This window comes from Bombus fervidus, chromosome 10 (assembly GCF_041682495.2).
Source record: "Bombus fervidus isolate BK054 chromosome 10, iyBomFerv1, whole genome shotgun sequence".
Lineage (NCBI taxonomy): Eukaryota > Metazoa > Arthropoda > Insecta > Hymenoptera > Apidae > Bombus > Bombus fervidus.
In genome coordinates, this window is record NC_091526.1 from 7,368,762 (window position 1) to 7,394,511 (window position 25,750).

The 25,750-nt window shown below is 41.3% G+C and overlaps 1 protein-coding gene across 1 annotated transcript in view; it reads right to left on the bottom strand.

Annotated features, from left to right (window-relative positions):
• Positions 1-349: 349 nt before the first annotated feature.
• Positions 350-25,750, bottom strand: part of LOC139991419 (uncharacterized) — a 49,615-nt gene continuing 24,214 nt past the window's right edge. Inside the window, exons 3-4 of the mRNA XM_072011471.1 lie at positions 16,885-16,974; positions 350-678 (exon numbers count right to left, since the gene is read on the bottom strand). Of these exons, the coding sequence (XP_071867572.1) occupies positions 655-678; positions 16,885-16,974 (114 nt within the window). The 3' untranslated portion in view covers positions 350-654. The remainder of the gene's footprint in view (positions 679-16,884; positions 16,975-25,750) is intronic.

The following is a 25,750-nucleotide window of genomic DNA, read 5'->3' on the forward strand; positions in this document are numbered from 1 at the left end:
GTCATAATTTTATTAACGTTTCCTGCCACCTTGAGATTTTTTATATTTTTAAGTTTTATGGATTAAAGCTGAAACCTCTTTTGAATAGAAGGAAAGAAATCGAGGACTGTGACAACGCTCGATGTAATTGATTCCACCAAGCTGTTTACGACTAACCAGTTTAATGTCTCAAGTATGGCCTTGTTGACTATTCCGTACACACCAATTCATAGTGTTTTATGAGTCATTTCGTTTCGTTCTATACGTAAGAATCGTACATGCCGAGGGTTTGTGTTGCGTCGTAAATATTCCAAGAAAAAATTCTTTCGATACTGAATATTTTTGTATTCCGAATATATTTTAATGAAAAAGTCGATCGATAAAGGAACACCATATAGGTACAGAATATTTCATGGCGTCGAGAAATTTATAGAGACGGAACCGAACACGATGAAAGAAACTGAATTAACAGCAGAGTACTCGATTCAGTAAATTAATTGCTCTCACAGAAACCTTGCCCTCAGCTTAATTAGGTCCATTTTTTTAATACACACAGCGGACGTGACTAGCAAAACAAAATTCGTCCACATCTTCTACTTCGTTTGACTGTAGAAACCCGTTGCAAACCAATTTCGTATTTCCCAGTGATCATACTTTGATCGTATTCCTTTCTCATTATTTATCAGCCAACATGATCCTCTATTAAAAAAGAAAAAAAAAGCGGAAGTCGTTAAATTGTCAAGAGCGTGTTTTTCTCTTTTGAGAGACAGAAAGTATCGGCGTGACGCAATATAACGTAAAAATCAAATTTCGTCGGATCCAAACAAGGAAGCGAATTACACACGTACGAGGAGCAAAGAGAAGCGAGATGTTGAAAAAAAGGAGAAGAACAAAGCGATAAATCAAGCAGTCGTTCATTAATGTGCAAATGTGATGGTCGTCGAAAAAAGATGTGGCCGGAGAACGAAGTGCGCGAACGAGCCCTTCGACTTTTCCTTTCCGATTCTTAGAAGCGGCAATTAAGATCGGAGCAATTCCATCGACGACAAGCTGCGCGCAACCGCGTATTTTTCTTTTGCGCTATTAACGAGCTTCTTGCAAGAATAATAATTTAATCGGTCGCCGACGCGAGTGTCTGTCTTTTTGCAAACAACCACACGCGTACATACGTGAAAGAGCGGAATCGCGCGGCCAACACAAACGTAACACAACCGACAACGTGTTTGTCCAGTTATCATTATGCGCAACCTAATTACCGGCCAATGGTTTCATGGAACGTCGACCGAAATCCAATTGACGAGATGTCCACGCGATTGCCGATTCACCGACGAATTAAACGCCCGCTGCTGTCGTTCTTGCGGAACATTTACATATTTAATGCCAAGGACTTGTCGTGAGTTATACCCGAAATGTGGGCGTTACCCGCGGCCACGCTTATTTTCTTTGAAAAGTAATCGCTTTTGATGGAGAGCTGCGTCGACGTGGAAATTATCGAGTCTGGTTATCGTAGAACGCGCGCTCCACTCACCTCCTCTCTTTTTCTCTGTATATATTCGCCAACTCCTAGTAACTCGCATGGAATTAACTCTCGTTAATTCAAAGTTCGTTAAGTTCGGAAAATTGAAAAGCCACAAAGGTGACGGAGGAATTTTAGGCAAATCAATCCTTTGTGAGCAAACTGGGTCTTTCACGTTCCAGTCTAATCCTTCCGATGTTTCAAAAAGTCTGGAAAAATTCTAGTACACTGTTAATATCGTTACAGTATTGTACAAATGTACGAAACCTTCTTTAATAAGAATAAATATTTAGAGGAAGGAATTAAAGAGGGTGGAATGTTGCTTGGGTTGTCAGCGACTTTTATCAGAACTTAATTCTTCTACTAAATAGTCTGAAAAATTTCTAGAATATTTAACAATGTCTGTTTAGCAACATTAGCATGTTAAGCGAGACCTCATCACAACAAAAGTTTGAAACATTTTCCAACGAAAATAAAGATTCGAAGAGGTTACGGAGGCTAATAAATAAATTAATCAATTGTTTAATTTGCTTACAAGATTCTATAGATACTTGAAATAACATCCAGAATAATATAGAAGTCTGTTCGGTTTAACGACGAGCTACGTTTAAATTTCTTGGAACATTTGCATATATCGTTGCAAATAAGCGTATACGCGATGACATTAGCAATGACTCCAGCAAAATCATCCTACTATCAAGAATAACGACGCGTTTTATCAATCTTATTTACAAAATTGACGAACATTTCCACTCTATCGCACGTCAACGGAGGTAGTTTTCATCGATTCGAGAATCGCTTCATTCGTCCACCTACGATCAACATAATAATCGTAATTCTGTTCCATCAACGAAATCGTCGACCATTTGCTAATAAAATATCTCCACCTTCGAAATTCTTCTTACTACGTATTACCGTATATTGCCAATCGTAAAATCGAGGGAACAAGTATGTACATATATTCCGAAAAATTCGTCGCTCAAAAAGTCGTTTACTCGTATATCGATAAAGTTATTTCACGATTACGAAGCTTCGAGTTTCTCTTGAAATTCCTCGATATCTACTTACACAGGTTTTCGAAAATATATTGAGTTGTTCGAGAAGTTCATAGTGTTTCTAACATATTCGCTCATACTTTGAATATAGCTATTATATAAGCACCTGATGAATATTCTAAGCTTTGCGAAATATATACTTTTAGCAAATGTGTAATTTTATATATATATTTCCATACTTGTTTATTAATTGATCTGTTTAACATTACCAATACATTTACGTCTCGTAACAGTGCTAATCAAATTTCGAAATGTTTCGTATAATATACATAATTAGAGCGAGATTATTTATGCAAATTCATACTTTTGTGAATATAATTTAAAGAATGGAACCTAGATAAAAATTTACCTTAGCTTTACTTACTAAATATCATTACAAATACGTTCACATATTTTTGTCATTTTATATGCAATTATATTATGTACAATTCTTGCAATTATGAAGCTGCGAATTTCAGAAAACTGTATAAAAATGTACACAATATACTCATAATAATATTTTATTACAATCTAATCTAATAATTTTAATATATTCATAAAAGGTGTCTGCGAGTGTTTGAATGCTTTTATGAATCTCTATAGCTGAGTCGTGCAAGTGGCTGCAGGTAATTTTATAAAAATGCAATATCTCCAAATTTTTCCTCAATTTCTTAATGAAGAAGGATGCATCCTTTCTACATGGAAATATAGCGAGTACAGATAGTTTTGCACCGATTAAACTCACGATTTACAGTACCTATGTGCGACTCTGCCAGTCGGGACGATAATAAACCTATAGCCGCGATAAAGATAAACAGCTATCTCGTGACAGAAGCGTAAACTTGTACGAGGCAAATATATCAGGTAACGATATGCTTTTTAAGGTGGCCATTATTTTCCAACTAGTTAACAACTTTCTGCTGAAAGCGGGGGTATCGATTATCGCGCGCCATAAATATCGTAACGATTTCACAGAGCCCTAGATGCCCGCATATCGCGAACGATCGGGTTCTCCGCGAAACGAAACAGGTCCTGGGCTTTGACGTTGGCGCGTATCCAAACCACCACATAGCCACACCATAAGAGCACGTGGGTGTTTTAAAGGCACCTCTGCGCGTTCCACGCGCGCGCGAACGCGAATCGACTTTCACGAAACGAATCGGCCGCGAGTCACGTTGACAGTGTGTAAGTAAACGCCCGGCACACCGTACATGGAAACCCGTTTGCACGTTGTTTCCTGCTTGCACGGTTCACCGTGTCGCCCTTAAATAACGCAATTAAAACGTTCCTTCACGCGGCAGAATCGCGGAGGAATCACTTACGTCCGGCTTTATCTTCGACGGATGAAAAAGTCCACGGGTAAGACTGGTTCCATTACCGAGGCCCTGGACAGCCACGAAATTAACTTTAACGCGCGAGAAACCTCACCAATGAGGGATCAGTGGTCGCCATGGGGTTCCGTGGTGTTACACAGGGCTCCGTAAGACGTGGTAATTAACTGGAAATATTCGTTCGTACGGGAACAACGTTTCTGTATGCTGATTGTTTAGTAGAATATTATGAGAAATGTTGTATTCTTACTGTTTGGTGATCGTTGAATGTACGTAATTTCGTATGAGAATTGCTAGTGTACGAGTGTACTATTACATAAGAATTTTTTGGACCTGGCAAAATAACGGATCTAGAAAAAATAAATGCTTTTATAATTATCAAAAACATGCGAACGATCCTATGACAAAATTAATATCATCTCTTATTGAGACAGTAAACATGAACGTACATATGTACCACTTTGCATTTATTATACTAGCTTAATTGTAATCATTACTGTAAAAATTTAACAGAAATTATTGCACGTCATCTATAATCTAACATCCAGTTCAGAGCTAACCACTACATTTTCCAATATTTTATTCGTTCTATTATTATTTTTACGTTATTTTTTCTATATTTCTATAAAACACGTGACATTTAAACCTAAAAGACCTTACGTGTTATTCGCGTTAAATTTTAATGAGCGACGTAATTATATTCGGTCGGCGTTACCGCAACAGTTTCGGGACTTTAGTGAAAGCCGAGAACAACTTGAACAATCTTTTCACACACGTCACGCGTTGCCACGAACACAGGCCGGTAATTCGTTCCCCGTTTATTGAACCATTCGTACTTACGTCTACCGTCAAGTATTTTTCATAATTCAATGCTCGATAACATACTGACATTTATGCCAATCGAAAGTTCTCTTCTTTATCGCGTAAAATCTATACATAGATAACGCCCTCGATTTCCTTGCTAATTTATATCCTTCATTAAACTAGCAGGAAAAAAGAAACGCGTGCCAATTATTCGTTAAATACAAGAAAGGCAATAAATCGAATAGCGTCTCTCCGAGTAACACGTACTAAGGTTTTAACGAGCGACAAAAGTCATCCGCGTAGAGGGCGCTGCTAATCGTTTTTACCGAGTACCAAGGAGTTCCATAAAACAGGCGCTTCCTTTAAGCTAGTGTTTTATTATTGGCTCAAGGTATTTAGACGTCAACGTGAGAAAGAAAAAAGATCAACAGTGGTAGGTGTGTACGTGCGTGTACTGTGGAAACACGCTGTGGTGAGCGTGAAGTCGGTATAATAAATTCACCGAAAGGTTCGCTAAAGTAGCGCGGGTGCGGTGAATCCGTAGAACGGAGTCGCTGGCGAGTTTTAATGGTCACAGCGCGAGAGAAAGCGAGTCAGAATTATCGTGGCCGGTAGCGCGTGGTATTTCGCTTCATTGGAATTGGCTTGTGTGGTTTATCCTTTCCTAGGCGGTGGAAGGCGGCTTGTAAAGAGCCGCGTCGACCTCTCGCGACGGAATTGTAAGAACTCGCGCTCGCTTCTTGCTCGTTTGCGGAGATACGATTTATGGTGCGACAAACCGTGGCTGCGCTAGCCGTCTGAATGACAAAATATATCGCGTGGATCGCGTAACGATGATAATTACACGGAAACTCGATGTTTCATGCAACACGCGTGAACGACGTCGCAACCGGTGCACGCGCCGACATTTTTCCATGATTTATTTCACTTTTTCTGATATCTAATCCTTCTAACGAAGCTCTTGGTTCGTTGAATGGCGTGACAAACTTTCTAACCGGAGCAGACACGATTCGGTAAGATCGCTTGGAAGATCGGAAACCGCGATGGCGTTCGTCGATGAACAAGGAGTAACGAAGAAAAGGTACGTCGTTTAAAGAGTCGAGTCATCTCCGGAGAGTTGACCTTGATCTTGAGAGAGAAGGAGAGAAGAGGAGAGGCTATAAGAAAGAGGGAACGGTAAGGTGCACCACGAGGGCCAGAAATAAAGGCGGCAGTTAAGGCGCGTTTCATCGCCTTCTTATTTTTGGCATTCGCGCGAATTCAAGGGGGACGTGCTAAAAATTCAATCCCACTGCTAAGAGTAACTCGTGTGTCACGAGGCTGACGTGAATGCATTCGACAATGGCACTTGAAACTTTACCATCGCTCCTTAGGAATGGCGTGTTGTTCGTGCCGAAGAAATTATTTCCAATCATCCTGCTACCGTTCGAAATTTCTACACTATTGTAATCGGAACAGTCGAAGAAAAAGTGGCCCAATTCTTAGACATTATGCACGAAATCTCTAACAGAATTTGTCAACGTATGATTCATCGCGTTCTAATTCAATCCATTAACTGAGAACCACGGTTTGCTTTTGTGAAACACTATCAATTTCAAACCGAGCAACAGCGATTCTACACCATCAAGAATATTAAAAAAAATCTTTCAAATGTTCCTCATAAAGTATATCGATAAATCATTCACTGTAGGAACCCTAATTTTATTCCAAGGTCCAAATACGGTGTTTTTGCCGAACATTACGACTTTTGAATCAAACACTGCCACTTCTAAACGATACCAAAAATAAATGTACAATCAATAGACGACCCACTACTGTACACTAATTCCATTTCATGACTCACGAGTAACCACGACGTGTCACCAATCACCATCAATTTCAAATGCAACAGTATCAATTCCAAGATATTAACGATACCAAAATTCGACGATCCCTAATGAGACCTCCAAGAATAGCCGAAACAAAAATTGGAGAAAATTCGTCGGGGTCTCGAGCCCGGCCTAAAGATTGGCGTAGTCGTAGAGCAAGACAGGGGGAGATGGCCGTGGGCTTTTTTCATGGTGTTGCGAGGGCCGAAACGGCGGGGCGACGGTGCTGGCTGTTTTCGGCTGTGCGCTCCGCGCACCGGCCTTAAAGCCTTACCAAGCAGACGTAGCGTTTTCGTTCTCTCCTCTCTCGCGGTGCTTGCCGCGGTATAATGGCAACGTGTTTTCGTCTAATGTACTTTTTGTGATGTCCTTGATGGAGGAGTCTGCGAATGCAGAACTACAGGGCCAGGCCCGGTGGGGCCTGCCATAGTGCGGCGAGACGGGAGTATCCTCTTCGGATCGAAGCGAGAGAGAGGGAAAAAGATCCGAACGAAAGAGAGAGATGGAGAAGCGGAGAAGGTGGACAGGAGGGCCCGGCAGCACCTCAACCCACCTCAACTTCGGGCCTAGTCAAGGTCAGTGCGGCAGGCCCCACCCTCCTTGTCTCCCTCCTTTTTCGGGCTTCTTCCTTCTTCTCGCTTCTTCCTCCTTTTCTTTCGTCGTCTTCTTCTTCTTTTCTCCTGGTTCAGCCCCCCTCCCCTGTTCAGCTGAACGTGGCCCCGTACCGCATTATCGCGTCATACCATGTTGGGACCCACGCCCTCCTCCGGGTTTTGCTTCGCGTTTTTTCCCTCCCCTCCGACTCTTCGCCAACCAGGCAACCCGCGAAATCCCAATTAGTGGAGATACCCGGTCGATACCAGTCGGCCACCGTATTGAATCGCGGCGAATCTCACGGAGCTGGACGAGTTATCGTCGGATAACTCGCTACGATATCCTCGCGACGATCATAACTCCTCGGTACAGATCAGCAATTACCAAGTGTGCTACGACACACTCTGAAGTGCAAGAACTTCTGAAACATGCAATACCTAACTATCTCCTAGTTTCTGACTCCTTTTCCCTTAGAACATCGAATAAAGAAATGACAATAGCCAACACGACAACAGCCATACAGTGTGAATGCCTTCTCTCGAACCGAATGTAATAACACATTGTTTTGTACGCCGTAGAATTTTAGTAATTAGTTTACGCGTGCCATGAGATGAAAAAGGTTGGAATTCACTGGTCTATACACTGGAAAGAATGACGAGGAAAGAGTCGACGACGGTTTATCTGTATGGAAGTGGATAAGGATGGGTACGTTCGTATTTCGAATGATGGATTTTGAAGAATGAAGCAATTTGGTCCGAGGGTGGGACTTGCTGGTCGGCTAATGATCGGATATCAGAATGATCCATATCGATAAAAGGAAGAAAGAATTAGGAGTCATCCCTCTAATGATCTGTTTAATCATAAGGCAAGCCCCAGAGCTCAGGGACGACGGTGAACCGGTCATGCTCACACTTTTGCATGATGCACGTACACTAGAAGCGTGTTAGGTTTCAAAGAAATGAAAGAAACAGAAGCGGCCGACGTTGATGAATGAAGCTGATGAATCAGACATCCTTCGTGGAGTATCCCCGAAAGACCTTTCTTTACGATCGCGGGTGTCATGATAAATAGATCGTTTTTTTATTCCGCCCCGTGATACCCGACGCAGCTATGTTCCCGTGCACGATTCGAACCTTCGAATTCACTGCACTTTTAAAAGCAGCACAAATGAGAAACTTCTTACCAGTTGGAATTGTAAAGAAAAGGGCGTCTTCTGATGTGATCTTTATACACTTAATCTCTCATCATTTGACGTAGACTTGACACAAGACATTTCGCAATAAAAATAACTCTGTTATTTATTAGGAAGAAAGGTAATACGATAAATCACCGACACCATATATCTCCAACTTTTAATTAAGAATTCTGTACCTGTTGGAGCAGATAAAAATTGTTTACCAAGTATCCTCAAAAATATTAAGAGATGTCATCAAGGACCTTCTTCTAAATAGATTACATTTGCATCACAGATGAACTGTCGAATTATTTATTATAAAAAGCAGGAGAAATGCAACGAATCAGCGGTACAATTTTCCTTCCCCAGCTTATTCTCATCAAAAATTCCCCAGCAGCTGGGATAAAAAACAATTGTCTCTCAAGCGTCCTCTCAAAATCTCAAGAGACATCAAGGACCACCGTCCAAAATCTGCGATGGCCGTTCTCCCAGTTACATTGCATTTGCACCGCGGATACAGCTCGGAATGTCTGGCGATAATGATCTACGACGAGGTGGGGATAGCGTTTTCGAGGGAATCGGCTATGAAGAGGACGAGAGTAGAAAAAAGGCAGCGAGTGAGAGAAAGAGAGAGAGAGACGGAGAGAGAGACTAAAAAGGAGCCAGTAATCCGAGGCTCGGAGGTGAGTGAGCGAAGGCATGCTAGTACCAAATGAGATTGGATCCTGACCATGTAGGACGACTTTTGGGCCCTGCTAGCCTGCCAAGAGTCCTTTAGATTCGGCGAAGCCAGGCTCCTCTCCCCTCCTCTATACGAATGTGCCGCCATTCGTTGGGTGTCGAAGTTGCATTACCATCGACGCCATTCCATTCGTATTCGTTTCTCCGACTGTATAGTTTAGGCCTATAGCCGAAAAATTCTATAGCCGGCCGACGATTTACATTTATTCGCTACAGAACGATTTTTATGTTTCGGGTTCGGGAACACGTGTAGAAAACACGGGCTACCGTTATGACAGGCGGTCGTAAAAATTTCGACGATTTAAATCGACGATTTATATGACTCTAAACCAGCCGCGTAATCAGCGTTCGATTCGTTTAATTGCTTCGGGCCTCCTCTGACCCTACTCTCACAGAATTCGAACCGCGAGGGGGACCACGACGATTTTCTAGCCCCCTACTCTTCGTCGTACGTTGCCTCGATCGTTCCACTCGGATTCGAGTCGACTTTTCGACTTTCTAGCGATCATTGTGTAGAGGTTACGGACTCGTGTACACCAGTACACGTTTATGAATCACACAAAGAAACGTTCCCCACTTTACCATATGGTTTACAGCGTTGGTGCTGAACTTGCACCGCCACCACCGGCGTCGGGTTACCCACCCCACCCGCCTCAAAAAGTCCGGTCGTAATGCGCCAAATGCATTCTTTGTCCGGCTATGAGTGTAAACGTGGTCTGTTAACCATGTATTTCTGGTGGATAGAATATACACTGCATTTTCAGTATTTCTTGTTTCACGATAACGATCTTTACATCTAAAGAAGAAGTTATATAGTACAACTCCGTTTGTATGTCTGTCTTTAACTATTATCTATTATCTGTCGAGCGTTTGGAATTTGTTAATGTTAAAAATTGTAAGCATTTAATCTAAGTATATGCTATTACAACGAGGTCTCAACTCAATAATCGTTCTCATTCATACCGGGTAATATCAGAATAATCAATATGACCAGTTTATATTTTTTATGGAATCTTTATAGACATTGTAACTGTACATAATTTTTAGTCAATTGTAATTATACAATAAAAATACAAGTTTTTGTTCGTATAATGGAAGCTCGCATTCTAACGAGTGGATTCAACCACCATGATTCGCTTAATCGTTCGAATTTCGTTCGAATAAATGAAGTTGATACAGAGTTCTATTATACTTCTGAATTCGTACGTTATATATTGTTCCATGAAATCATTGCCTTAGAAATATATATATATAAGAAATCCTGACAAAAGACACAAGGCGCAGCTGCAAGAAATTCTAAATTCCTTCGCGATAAAGGAATCGATTCGCCAATCAAGATTAGTTCGAATGAAGAAGTATTGGGATGGAGACACGGTCTATTATTCAGTATTTAATCTAATTACTCGTAATTCCCTTTTTCCGGGTAGAGAGCGTGCGTGAGTTGGCATTAATTGGCCCGGGCGACGAGCATCTGCGCGTTATGGCGTGCGTGATACAAGCGCGGACCAGCTTGGTGCAGCTGCAGGTATACCGAAAAGAGAGCCAGTGCAACGGTTTCAATTGTCCGCAATATGGCTGCCGCCTCAGCTAGGCCTCATAGTCGTTATCCTTGAGAGGCCCGTGCAGCGTTTCGTTTTGTTTTAGAACGCGGGATGCGCGCGCGGGTGCGACTGTGAAAAGAAGAAAGAACGAACGAAGGTACGGCGAGAAGGAGCAAGGAAACGATACAAGTGGAAGAAAGAGATAGTGAGGATTAGAAGAAGGCAGAAGGAGAGGAACCACGCCACAATGAGGGACCGAATGTTGCAAAACCGCCTATATCCGTGACTATACCCACACCGGCGGCTTGTACAAGAAATGATAATTACCAGCCTCCTCTCCCATCTTCCCCCATTTCTTCAACGTCCACTCTTCGTCCGTATCGTTTCCTTTCTTCACCGACAATTACTTCGTTTATTTCTTCGTCCCTCGCGAACCGTACAACTTCGATTCTGCGGCTAGATTGCGCAGGGAGAACGGCAGTTTGGAATTATGGAGCGAGGTGTTCTTACTGTCTTTACCGCCGCGTTTATTAGCGTGCAAATGACCGGTATTTCAACGATCGTTGGTTTACGAAAGCGAGAGAACTAGGGGTTGCAAGTTGGCGTGATTGAATATAGTTTGATGTAGAAATAATTGTTTTAAATGGCGGATTCTTGTATCGCGTTTATGCTATTCTATTATTAATTATTAATTATTCTATTATTAATTCGCGTTTATATTATTCTATGGGAAATTTAAATGGTCAAAAGTACACGTAATAGACGTAGAAGATACGAAATGGCTGAAATAAAGTACTCGTTATAACGTCCAAAGCTTTGATACTCGTTTATGAATGATACAACGCGCGTCCACTTATCAAATTTGTCTCGTGTTTTAACAACTTGAAATAGAAATATTGAGGCATTTGGGGTATTATTTCATTTATACTAATAGGCCGTGAATTTCTCATTCTTAATCGCTAATCGTTAGAGTAACTTCAATTTGTCTCACAGTCATCAGAGTTACAGTTTTAAACGATAAAACATCTGGGTCGATTATTAACCCGTATTGATAATTGATTGTAATGAAAATAATCGTTTTAAAACATGATTATGGTTTCATTTTGATTCTGAGTCACGATAAAGCTTCATCGTAAATAAAAAGCAAATGTACGTCTCACATTTCATATTGCGTATTTTATTTTCCAATTCTTACAATTCCGTGCCCCTATATCTCATACAGATAGTCCGTTTATGGTATTAGTCGAGTGCACGTGTACTTAAGGAATATTCAAACCCGATTTTCTCGAAAACGGAGCTGCATGTGAAAATAATTCGTTCTATATTTTCGACCTACTTTTACATGAGAAATTATCTCCTTTCTGATTGTACCACGATTTGGGAAACACCCTGTATAACAGTATTTAGTCAGACAGTAGAAGGTTCGGCCTTTTTTATGGGAATGATTCCCATGAAAAATCACTCCAACTGCTACAATACTGCCCTCTGTGCGGCCAGTCATCCCGATTCAACGGTCAGAAGCCATATGTTCCTGGCCGAATGTGCTAAGAAATCATTGAAGGAACCGCCGTAATGAGAGACCACCCAAAGAGCGTTTCGCGGCGTTCACCGTCCGACCGGAAACTCAGATCGAAGCAGCTTCATTATGCGACTCAATGCACCGATGTTTTCGCGTAGCCACTTTTTTCCACGTCGCTCTCCGTCTCGATAATTACATTCGCGAATTATTTTTTTGCTTTCCATTTCGTTCTAACGAAGACACACGTTGCATTACTATCGATTCGTTAGGAAGACAATTACAAAGATCAAACTTTCTAAGAGTCACTGGAGAATGCTTCCCTAAATTTTTAATATTTAGAAGTTTATCGCGGTTCAAATGCAAAAAATATAAAATATAAAAAATAAAAATATAAAATATATCACAGATATTAAAAATTCACATTTTGTTTAAAATATTGTGCCTTATACACGTGTAATTGTTTCACAAAATTTCTCTAAATTTATAATTCCAAAACACGATGATCCAAAATGATTTTCCAATTTATGTCTATACTTATGTAGAATTTCGTGTGATGTATAATATTTTCGCAAAACATACATTCGCGATATTTAACTATGAAGAATAGGAATCCTAAGTAAATTTCTCGATATTTCCACGAGGACACAAGGATAAAAAATTGTTAAACAAAATGTAGAAAATATCTTCTTAAATTGCCCGCAGGTCCTTATCAGACAAATTTTTAAATATAGACAATTCAACAAAAGTACACAACATGATAGGAACAATTACGGCAAACCCAGCTATTCGTAACGCTGCAGCAAATCATTACAGCCTATTCGAGGCTCTGTTCTACCTGGTATATGGGAAAGGCGATATTATGGCTGTCATAAAGCACTAAAACCGCCCGATAGTTGTGAAGGGCCCGCGGGGGAGGCTGAAAGTGGACATTAGCGATGGCATTGTGAATCGAACCGCATCATCCAACCGAAACTAGCTTCCAGCGCGGCACAAAGGAAACGCCGCCTTAGTTTGCGCCTACCAGCCTCTGTCCTTACGAAAATATAGTATACACTTGTACCTATCCCATAAACCATAAGCGAAGGTAGACTGTACACAGGTTCAGGTGTATTAGAGGAAGCCGTGTTTTACGCTTCGTGGGTATTTTCGGGCCTTCCTTAGTTTGTAGTCTACTAGTTAACCAGTAGAGGGGGTGGAAGAGGGGTGGTTAGAGCGACCGACAACGCTATTGGTTACTAAGGTTGCGTTAGTGAAGCTTCCGATGGTTGGAAGGTAGCTCTGGAATTCATCATCAGCGGCTACATCGAAAAAACGGTGATGCAAGCAGGATTGTATCCTTATAATCTTTAGAGCGATTGGCTAACTCCTTTAAGTGCTGAAATTTAGGACGATCACTTATACTTCCGGAGGGAATCGTTTATTTATGAGGGATTTTATAGATTTTCAAAGATTCTAAAATTGAATTTTTCTGAGATCTGCTGGATGAAAAGATCTGGTGGAAAAGTCGCCTCGAGTAATTGACTTGTTATCCCTCTTCCAGGGATGTCGAGCTATCTCCAACGATTGCAAGTTATCTCGGGGGTTCATTAGTGGCGACGTCAAAAAAACGATGATCCGAGCGAGGTTGCATCGTTAGAATCTTTATCGGGATTGCTTAAATCCTTCGCATGAAAAATTTAGGGTACTTGGTGTGTGTGGAGTAAACCATTCGTTTACAAGCGAACTATAGTTAACAAATTCGTTTACAAATTCTATAAATATCTGAGGACTCAAAGATCGAACCTTTTTAGTCGTCGTCGTATTGAACAATACCGAACAATAGCCACCTGATCTTGCATATATAACTACCACGTACAGTTGAATATTATTGTATTGAAAATAAGTTATTAAAGGAATTCTATGCACGAACCGTATGCAAATAGTGGCTGAGAGTTGACGTATGAGCGCATAAATTCCCAGTGATCTGATAGAAAAGTTGCTTTGATAAATCGACGTCTCGTCCCTCGTCAAGAAATTTCGAGTTATCTTAAATCGGGAATTTAGCCTCCACTGTGAATAGAGTTAATGTGTTCCAGGTACAGTCGCGTTATTTTAAGAGATTTCAAGATTTATAACAATAGAAAGCGACTATCTAGCTATTTCGTTTTAAGGTAGGTTAAACTTTTAAGAAGAAATCGTTAGGATGATTTTTCTACTCTGAACAATGGAAGCCTTCCTATTTGTAACTATGGAAGTACCATCTCTCTTTTGGAAGAATCGAAAATTTGACGTTTGTTACACTTGCTAACGTGATGGAAAAGAATCGACCAGGCTTTCTAGTCATTTGCGTGCTCACCCGTGGGGATGGTCAAGAGTTAGGTCAGGTTAGGGCTACCCCGACCTGTGTATCTCGTTCGACGATAAATGCTCCCTTCGAAGAAGCTGGCGAGTCTGCTCGTCAAAAGAGTTTCACCTGACCCTCTTCAAGCATATTCAGAGGGTATGTACACCTCACGCCCTCTATCATTTCGATTTTTGTCTCAGGTGGAAGGGTCAATCCCTTTGTGGTCTGGACGTTAGATACAAGACGATCGATAGACGAATTCTTTATAATGAAATATGTAGAAGGACAGACAAAAGTCATGGACCATCTATCAAGTAAAAATGTTTCGCTTTAATGAATGAATAAAGAGGATACTTGGCGTTACTTTAATTGTTTCAATACTTTCTTAAGTATTTGTTAACCGGTTAAACACAAAACTCGTTAACTGGGCCACCCTTCTACAATAGCAAAGTTAAAAGTGAATAAAGGCAAACCAACTTCAAGTAGATCCATTACAGTTCTCGATGAACACACACTTCAAAAACTAGAGAATTTCTAAGTAAAGAAATTATCATAACCGACAGACCGGCGATCGAGTAAAAGTATGTTTCATTACGATTAGAAGACCATTAACGCAAATGGTACGAGACTTTTCTACGGTCCTATATATTGTGTATCTACGAAGAGAAAGACTAACCCACGAAGGTTCTATAATCCAGCAAGTAGACTATGTAGACGCGCGTTTGAAATTCGATAGGCATTGGACGAGTTCCATGGAACAGGTTCTATAAGAATCTGACCGAAAGTAAGTGACTATTAACGGTAGAACGACTGTGCGTGAGACTTATCATCCCGGACTTAATAGCCGACTGGAACGTCTTCTGGGTCGACGTTCAAAGTCGATAATAAAATACCAATGAGTCAAGTCGAAGGACCTGTTTTCACGTGAGCCTGTTTTGTGATCGTTCGCGCACCGTTTCGACTCTATCGTTTCATCTCTGTCTCTCTTTCATTCTGATTCTCTAGACGTTAATCCGTGGAGCGTACGTAGGTGGGCACACGCACCACGCAGCCTATAGTACCTGTCAAAAACTGGCGCTGCAACAATGCCCGAGGTCCGGGGGCCCCTTGGAGAAGTTAACCGCAGCGCAGCAGGACTGTAAGGGCCAGTTCGCCAGTTCAGACGGGCCTTTTGCGTATCGCGAATGAAATAAGTCCATCCAGTGGCGTGGAACACACCGTGAATTATTCAATTGAACTTTGCGAGTTTGACCTCTCCGCCTTCCGCGACTTTTAATTTTGGTAAACGATCTTAAATATTTAGCAAATACTTCACGAATCTGTGAGATATTCGACCTTTACTGTTTTATTTTTCATTGCTACAAAGAAATGTCATCTAAAAAAAAAAATTTTTTTTAATCATATTAGTTGTACAATGTTTATGAAGTATTTATCTTATGTTTATTCTATTTTACTTTTAGTTGGTTCTTTCTCTAGATTCCTTTTTTCTTTTTTTTTTTTTTTTTAAAGCTATAGAAAATGACATGTTTGAATTGTATTGAGTTTGGTAGAAGCGTTTGATAAGCAAGGGACAGGTGTCTACGCCAGTGGGGCAGCAGGTCAATGCTGCCGCGTGGATCTCGGTGAGGACAAAGAGATCCTTTCCCTTCCCTGATCCTTCCCTCCCGCTTCAACGATATCCCCTCTCTCCACACTCTCAGGACCAACCATCATTGCACTAATGCATGTGTGGTTGAATCGTGCAGCATCGTTGCAACGACAATGTGCAGCTGCCGAATACAACACCCCAAACGTCCAACAAGAAATCATGATTCCTACTTTTTCGAATCGCCGAAATGAAATATTCCGCTGACAAATCATCGTGGTTAACAGCGACCAAATAAGTTTCATTCTTTTTCAATAGTATACCAAATGTGTATTTTTCTTCCCCGACTGTTCGACAACGAAGGCTAAGCGAAACGAACGAAAGATGAAAGAACGCGTGGTGCGCGTAATACCTGGCAACGTTTCTCGACAGTGAAAACGAGAGCGCGGTTAGGAATTTACACTTGAAAGGTCGGAATTAACGCTTTCTTTTTCGGGCGTTTAGGGGCCTCGTTAGTACCATTGTCGCGACTCGCGCCTCCCTAGTCTCGTCGATTCTCTTCCCCGAAACGAATTAAGGCGGTGCCATTATTCTGGCGTGTTTTCTTGTGCGTGCAGCCTGTGAGTATTGTTTTGCGGTTAGTTTTGCCAGTCTGCTGACCAAGTGAGTCAACCCCTCGTGCGTCCAAGTGCAATCAGAGAAAAAAGCGAAAAAGAGAAAAACGTGCCAAGAGAAAGTTGATAAAAGCGTTCGAGTGATTCTTGTGCAGCGGAAGACCTTTTCTTTTCTCTTTTTTCAAAAAAGCTTCTTTCATTCGTTTAATTATCTTACGTTTAGTATTAAAGCTTCCAGAGTCGCGAATAGAATTTACTTACGACGATCGCCGATCTCGGAGGTACGCACAGATTCACTAATTGTAGTTCATCGCGACCCTCGTGCAGCGTGGCCCTCCCGTTCGATCTTTCCTGGAAAGCCCATCAAAGTCTTAATACACAGAGATCGATCATTTCGTCGTTCGATCGGTGCGTTGGTGCTTTTAATCCTCGCACACTGACGGGATTAGATCGGAATGGTAAACTTTCAATTGCATTATAGGCCTCAAGATTCACAACGCGAGATCGTGAATAAGATAACATCGTCTCTTCTTTTTCGTAAGTAATACCTTCGCAAAGGAAGTATACCACGGACAGACAGCGAAAATGTTCATCGAACGAAAGACGACAGCCAAAGAAACTTGTTAATCGAACCGCCCTACCATCTATCCTGGCTGAGTAATCTCGGAAATAAAAGAAACTACTTAAGATCTTAAGTCCCGGCTAGCATTAAAGCATTAATCACCTTTAAATTCGCGAATCAACCTCGATCAACTCGACGGTGTAGTGGTGCATCATTCTCTCGCCTGGATTTCTTCGTCGAACACTGTTCTACTGTTTCATCATCGAAGGTATCGGTCAGGATGTCGAGCATAAAGAATCGATGGCGAAAAAAGGAAAAAAGAGAAGAACAATTCTGTACAGTTGACTCTGCCTTTTTCTCCCTTTACAATTCTAAACCCATCGAAACGGAACGAACATAGAAAAAGAAAAATGAAAATACTGCTAGGCTCAAGAGAGGTATGGTACTTGCGGATTCTCTCTAACAGTTGGTACTAATGATCCAACCTGGCGAGGTACATCAACGGTATCCGGTATCGTGTAACTCGCTAAGTGAAAATGCACGTAGATCCTGCTAAGATACAAGATCACCGGTCCGCCTTCTCTCGCCGGTCTAGTCCAACGAAAAACAATAAAAGCAGTAACCAGCACGAACATAATCCCGCGGGACCCGCAGCCTCCTCCTATGCCTCTGTTACCCTACGCACACTAAAAACCTGCTGATACAACATTTATACGCATACGAGGGCAGCTCGTACGGTTTTTCGGGTGTGTGCAGCGTGCCTAATCCTAATGCGAGGACTTGGAAATGCTGCACGACGCGCATGGTCGCTCAACAAAGAAACTGTGACGACGCCAGGGATCTACCAGCCGCCATTTATTCGTCCGTTATATTTTCTTAGCCCGCAGTGCGCGATCATTTACGTCGTTTACGAGCACGACGTTTTATTGCACGATTATTCTTCTTGGAATTTTACGTGGAATCTTTTACTTCGTATAGGAGATTCCGCTTTATTTTTGTTCAGCTGCATGACGATTGAATAGTGGTCATTCGATGTCCATGACAATTTATCGTAAATGGTATTATATTTCTTGGATTCGCTTTTAAATGATAATTTTCGTAGAATTAGAGTTGCTTTTTATTATATTGATCGATTATTTTTGGGTATATCGGTTAACAAATGATTGTTCGTTTAAGAAGTTAGAGATTCACAGATTCATTGGATTTTTTTCAAAAACGAATAGAATATTTCACAAATTAGTTGCACGAGGCTGTGAAGCGATGCAGATGACGAAATATGTAACTCGAGAAATCTGAATAGAGGAAACTTCTTATAGGAAAAACCATTCATTTATAAATATTAAAACACATTACTGTATACAACGATTATATCATTGTATTTATCACGACGTTAAATTAATTATGTCTAAGAGTATTAAATTTATTAAATTCAGTAATACTTTCATATGGCTATAAGAATTTGATATTCTGAAAATGTAATGTACATGGAACTTGATAAAAAGTCACTTTACTGAAAAGTAACGAAATATTCAAGTATTTTCCGTAGCCACAGAATACTCGTAAATACTTGGAGCGATTCGTAACGAAATTAAAAAGAAAGTTTACATTAAGAGGTAGTCTACCGTATCGTTTATTTTTCCTGTTTCTCTTAAGAGAACACTGTACAATCGCTGACAGAGATTTCAAGGAACGCGAGTTCCCGCCGCGTAATTCGTTTCGTTACGTTGTCCATCGAAGGGCGGGCGAATTTCGCATGTCATGCTTTCCGCATCAGCGTGTTCCCGGGATCAGCCAGCACCGTGAAAAGGCAGACGAATTCTCCTCCCTCCATCGACTTTTCGACTTCATCGAGCACTCGACATAAGTCCTGGAAAATTTATCTGCTTCTTTCTTTTCCCTTCCTTTTTCAAACGAGCCAGTTATTGCTAGAGTTTCCCATGAGCACTTCTCTGCTCGTAGTATCGACACTCTAGCAGCGGTTCCATCAGTGAGCAGAAGATAGAGAATCGAACGAAATGTGAAGAGCGAGAGAGCGAAACACACGCGAGAGAAAGAGAAGAAGAGACGAACAGAGCAAGTGAGAATATATACCTGCTGGTGGATATTAAAGCGAACATCATACCCTCGTCACTTTTACTGGCCCTCTCTCTGTCTCTTTCCTACGCATCCCGTTTTATCCTTGTTACATCCCGACAGAAGTGTTCAACCATCTTTTTCCCACATCTAATTCTACCCTCTCGCTTATGTATGCTATCCTACAAGTTAAACACATCGAAAAAGAGGATGCTGTGCGCGGCACACTGCAAAGTCAAATCGTCGACGTTTCCTCTGCCCGGTTCGTAGTAACCCAACCTAAAGCCGCGATGCAGAGAGAAAGAGAGAGAGAGAGAGAGAGAAGGAGAAGAGGGGCTTCCCTCCTCGTGCACTTATGCTGCATTCCAGGCTTAGACGCACGTTTCTACTCTCCATTTTCATCGTTCTCGCTTTACGGGCGCGTCGTTAGCCCTAAAAGCAAGCCATGCTCTCGCTCTGCCTCCCTACTTGACGTCGTTGGTTTTAGAGGCTCACCTGCTCGATGGATCTCGGCCGCGGCTTAATCCTCGCGGTATCGTGCCGGGATGAGCGTTGCCTCGCCGATTTACCATCGAGCAAACGCGCTACGCGGGATTTAACGCGTTCTTGTATCACCAGCTTTCAGCAGGGCGTTCGAGAATTTCGAGCGATTAAAATATTCTTAATGTTCGTTCGGGAGATTGCCCAATTATCTTAAGTAATTTGATTAACGAAAGTCGTACAAAAGTAATTTCCTTGAATAGTTTATTATGCTTTTACAAAGGAGTAATAGATAAAATTTCATAACGAGTTTGTAAAATTAAGGCGAAAACAGCTAGGACAATTTCGTTTACGATAACAATTTTGAGCGAATTAATCCGCAATATGTAAAGCGGAATGTTTACGTTAAAAGTTGACCTTTTGGCGTCCTAAGTTTTTTAAAAACTTGTACGAATTCCGGATTCTCTGTTAATTTGTCTACTAAATTATATAGTTATTTATTAAGTGAAATATTTGGAAGTCTTTTTTTAAGAGGAATAGCATTTCCAAGGAAAAATATTCAGGGTTGAAACATTGCTTGAGCCACCGACGAAGGGTTAATAAAGCTTCGAGATTCGAAAGTCGCTGGTATTTCATCACTCCACCGTTGATTGCTTAGGAATTCTGAACGATTAAAATATCCCTACGCTTCGCTGGAAAATTACCTGGCTATCTTAAGGAATTTACTTCCGCTGTGATTGCCAGGTAAAATCAGGGAAATGTCCCTATACTATATCGCCATAACTACGTAATAAAGTTTCGAGATTCTAATATCGTTCGTATTTCACGGTTTTTAACGGTTAAAATATCTCTGTTTCTCGTTGAAAAATTGAATATTTATGTAAAAATATGGAAAATGTACATAGGTTAAGTCACAAAACAGTTATTACAAACATACACTATCCATACTGTATAGTCGTCTTAAACAAAAAAATAGTATGTTTCCACATATCATAAAATTATATGTTTCAAGTATAATTAGTGCTAAAGATGATCTCGTTAAATATTGCGACTTGTCCATCTGATCGATCATCGACTGTCCACATATTTTATTAATCTTTGTCAAGTGCACACTTGCAACAAATATCTCGTAATTTCCAAAAACTCTCTGCCTCTGCACACACTAAGTCAGCTGCCCGATTCAACGCTCACGCAAATACTCAAGCTCACCCCTAAGTCGGCCCGTCGACCAGATCATCTGGTCCATCAATAAAATATATCGGCTCATCATCCGCACGCCAGCCGGGGGCCTACGGCTTTCCTTTGGCTCACGAAACCAACCACCATACTATTACAACCTTATGCAACGTTGTGTGGCAGGATCGACCGCGTGTCGGTACGCACGTCCAGCTCATTACGTTGATTGCCGGCGCAATAAGAGATCAGTCGCGCGTCTCGCCGCTAGTAAGCGTCGCACGTACTCGCCTCGGTTTGATTCCTCCTGTAATTGCTCGCTACGAACCGCGTAATATATGCTTGGTAGAAGAAGAAGACCAGATAAGATGATAAAGGAGGAGGACGAAGATGAAAGGGAAGAAAAAACATGGATCTGCGTCTTATGGGTCGTGACTGGAAATCAAAGGTGCAACAAAGGCGCTGGAAAGTTGCAACATGTGGTTACCGAAGCGGAAACCAGCCCCCGCTCCTCGAGGTCCCCCGTGCTGCATCTTCCTGGCTCTTTATCCGACGTGCGTGTCGAGGTTTGTACGAAAATCTTGTGCCTCAACGATTTACGCTTTCGTGGACGGCCCTTTCTGCAGCGAGATGGATTCTACACGGTGTATATTCATCGAGGGGAATATACGAGGGTGCAAGAGGGGTTGAAGTCACGCAAAGCTTCTACCTTAGGTAACTACGTGACCCGTCAGAACTACTAGAAGATTATCGCGAAGAAGTTTGCGAGTGAGTTGCTTGAAAAGCTCGAGAAGGAAAATTCGAAGGGCAAATCGTATTTTTGAGGTGGCGTTACGTGATTGTCTGTGGTGGACGTGACTACGCAATCTTCAATTGCATTTTCCTCTTTCTCTTCTATTTTCATTTAATTGTATATATTCTCTGCCTCTTCTACGTTCTTCTAAAACACCATTTAAGTAAATTTGTCACAGGATAGATTGATTGATTTCACATATAACGATAATACGACTTTTCGTTTTATATAATGGTAATTCGCGACCAGACGATTGGATTCGATCAACAGAAATCCTTTAATCGGATATTAACTAAAATTTCAATGAAATAGTCAAAATTTCTATAATAGAATTTCACCGTATTTCCACTGAATTGCCAAAAATGCTGCGACTCTCGAGCTTTCGCTCGCTGTTGCGTGTGAGCGAGCCGAGAAAGTATACCAGCCTTGAATTGCACACTGTCAAAATAGATCTAGCACGGTGGAGAATGTTATTTGCGTCGCTGTTGTTCGATACTTTTTCTAGGCGCAGTGAGAGTAGATACATAATTGCTTAGAATTACGTAGCCGACTGGCGATAAGAGAAAAGAATGTTAATCGAAAGATAAAATGACAAACGAAGCGAATTCTGGTCGGTGTGTGCGGCACGCTATCGACAAGCAGACCAAAATTTATTAAACGTCGATTGGTTCGTATTAACGCATAGACCGGCGGCGATCTCATAGGAAAAGCTTAGGCTGGTTCGCTTGTGATTCGTTAAAAACTAGTTCTAACGGCACCGGCAACAGATTTTCTTGCAACACGGTATTTCCTGATAAAGCAACCCAGATCACCGGCCGGTTCACCGACGCACACCATTAACACGTGTACTTATAATAACCAGTCGTCCTGTAATTACCAGAGCCGCACCGCCTGCTACTCCTACGCGTTTTCTCGCGAGTACCCGACCGGTCAAACTTTACGGATTCTATCTGCGTCCCCTTTCCCTTCGTCGAAGAATTCCTCGCGAATGGAAAAACCGGAAACTGACAGAACTAGTTGAGCGGATTTAATTATATCCTGTGGCAATAATCCGAGTCGATTTTCCCGAGGCCTGTTCTCCGACGATAACTTCTATTCAACTCGACCAGTAGAATAATTTTCGACGTGTAGACACCGCTGGAGCCTGTAATTACACGATCGTCGTCGATAACGCCGCGAACCTTCTCTCGCTCGATTCTCCCCTCTTACAAGCAATCGAATCGCGATTAATCACGACCCTTTCGAAGTCGTACGAAAATTTTATCTTCTATTTATTGGATCTTGCCCGTTTCGCGAGAGAAAGCGAGAGAAGGATGAAAAGAGGCAGCGCTTCGACGGGTGAGAAGCTGTTAGTCGCGTTAGCGCCGCAACGAAAGCGCGGTTAGCGCCGCAACCGGAGCAATCGCGACCCGATCGGTGCACGCTCGAATGCGTTCGCGTCCACAGCCGTGGCTGATCTTAATTACAATCGCAAATGAGACGGCGAGAGGATAATTGCGGCGCATGTCGCAAGTCGCTACAATGTTGTCCGGCTGGTGTCTCCATGGCATAACACGGTCACGTATCGGCCATGTTTCTGTCGCGCGAAAATAGGACCATTCTACTGTTAGGTTCGACAAGAAAGCTCTGCCGTTTTTGCTTCTCCAGAGAAAAGGGCTTAACTGAAGACTACGAACAAAGTCTCCATGTCTACAAACGAAAAGTACGATAAATCACATTTAATATTTTCTATAGGACAGGAGCTTCAAAATTCGTTTACAATAATTACTGTGTTACCAGTACCAGATATTGTTCGATGAAGTTGATCGGCACTATCACGAGTATTTCTGATCGATACAGATGGAGTTACTAGGATACCTTTCATATGATTTATTCTCATTGATATGTATCTTTGTCGCAGATATAGAGAAATATAATATATTCCTCTTTCTCTTGAAAGCGATTGAAAGTAGGATTTAATTTCTGACTGGGAAGAGCTTTACTAGCTTCGATCTATAATGCGAAAGCTTTTTTTATATTTTAAAGGGGTCGGTAATCCCATTAGTCCACTTGTCACCGCAGGGAAAAAGTCTTTCAATTTTGAAATGGTGTCATAACCGAGCTGTGAATTCCGCAGGACGAATGATAAAAAACCTGGACAATCGTCGCGTGTTGGATAATTATTGGATTATCCCGGTTTTAGCCGTAACTATCCGCTAGGCAGACGTATATTCTGCTTTATTAAGAGTACCGGCTCGGTCACGTGCATTCTAACGACTGCAGTCGATCGATAGTTCGCCAATGCGTTTCCGTTGACACCCTTCTAGGCGATACAGTTGCACTGGCGCATAAGTAATGTTTATATTTAGACGTTTTCCATTCAACGTGATACACTGTCCACATGTTTTCACAAAGAAAATTTTTATACGGGCTGTTGTTCGTGAGTAGCCAGACACTTGGTCAATTTGTAACAATAATATGCGAATTTTATTCAAATATACAAATTAACGATACATCGATAAGTAGAAATAACGTTTAATAGGTTTTTATGAAATTTAAATTATACGTTAAAAAACATTTCCATATCCATTCGCTAACTAAATATCAATAGGTTCTATTGACCTGCAGCGGTCCTCAAATTGTTATACTCTAATCTGCGTATTCTTTTAATAAGCAAGAAGATATTCAATGTTTTAAAAAATATTGTGTTTATTAATTCGAAAATGACAATGGAAAACTACAACTAACAGTTTCAGCGCAATTAATTAAATTGCCAAAAACCTTCTCAATGGGTCGAACGCTGAATGAATCTCGTTGACACTCTTCCGAGAAATCCACAACTTCTCCAACCATAATCCATGCGGATGTAACACTCGCGAACGAGACTTTCGCTGGTTCAACTAAGATTTCACTTATTAAACGTCAATAAATCATTCGGCCGTGTCACTTCGTATCGTTTATCGCTTTGCTCGCATTAATAATTCGTTATGTCCGTTTACCCAGGCATTTATTAAATATGTAAATCGTGGAACTTTCCTTTTTATATGCCGTCTCGTTCACGTTTTATTGCGTGTTGTTTGCCAAACGATCGCCCTCCATGCGATATTGCCCGATATTTCGATTGATAGTTAACAAAAACGCTTGCAGTCGCGCGTTTAAAACGGATGAACGTTCGATTTACTCGATAGCGCGTTTCCGGCGACACGATTTGTACGGTCATGCATTTCTGCGACAAATTACGGGCTATCTGTGCGAAGGACATTCCTTCTCTCCTCTTTTTTTCTTCCCCCGTCTTTGAGGTTGCATTTTAATTGCGTTGTCTTTCTCTCTTTCTCTATTCCCTTAACAATCTCGACAACGATTATTGACGTTTCGGGCTGTCGTTGTCGCGCAGAGATACGAGCTCATTATTCGAACCAGAGACTTTATCTTATCTACCTTGTAAAGCTACTAAACGATATTACGTGGAAATAGTGGCCCTGTTTCTCTCTTATATCGCGCACAAAAATGATATAAAAGCAACGAGCGACAAGCCCGGCCTAATAGTCCGGCTCCGAGCGAGGCTGTTTTACAATTACGACACAGAGAATTGAAGCCATTAATATCTCTAACCGCGCGATTTGATCCTTCGTAGCTGACGTTCACGAGCCTTTAAAGAATCTGTGAGGATTATGATTTACGATTTCGATGTTCCTCTATTTCACCGGGTGTAAATTACTAGATTGTTTTTTGCTGCTCAACCTCTGCTCTTATGTTGCGTTCACACTCATACTCACGAATACGCTGCGAATAAATTGATTTTGATTTAGTTTTTGTTAGTTTATTCAGATTGCTGTCTCGTTATTGCAGCATTCCCTTCGATTATGGTATAATTTTACTGCAGAATGTTTCTAACGCGTCTAATGAAAAAAAAAAAAGAAAAAAAAAGGAACAGAGAATTCTCATTAAAGCATCAAGAATCCTTTCAAACAGAAATAGAAACACGATGGCATTTTTAATACCAAGATTGCAACGGATACGGTATCCTGACGAATTAAACATCTGAAATATGACGTAGCTGCTCGTAA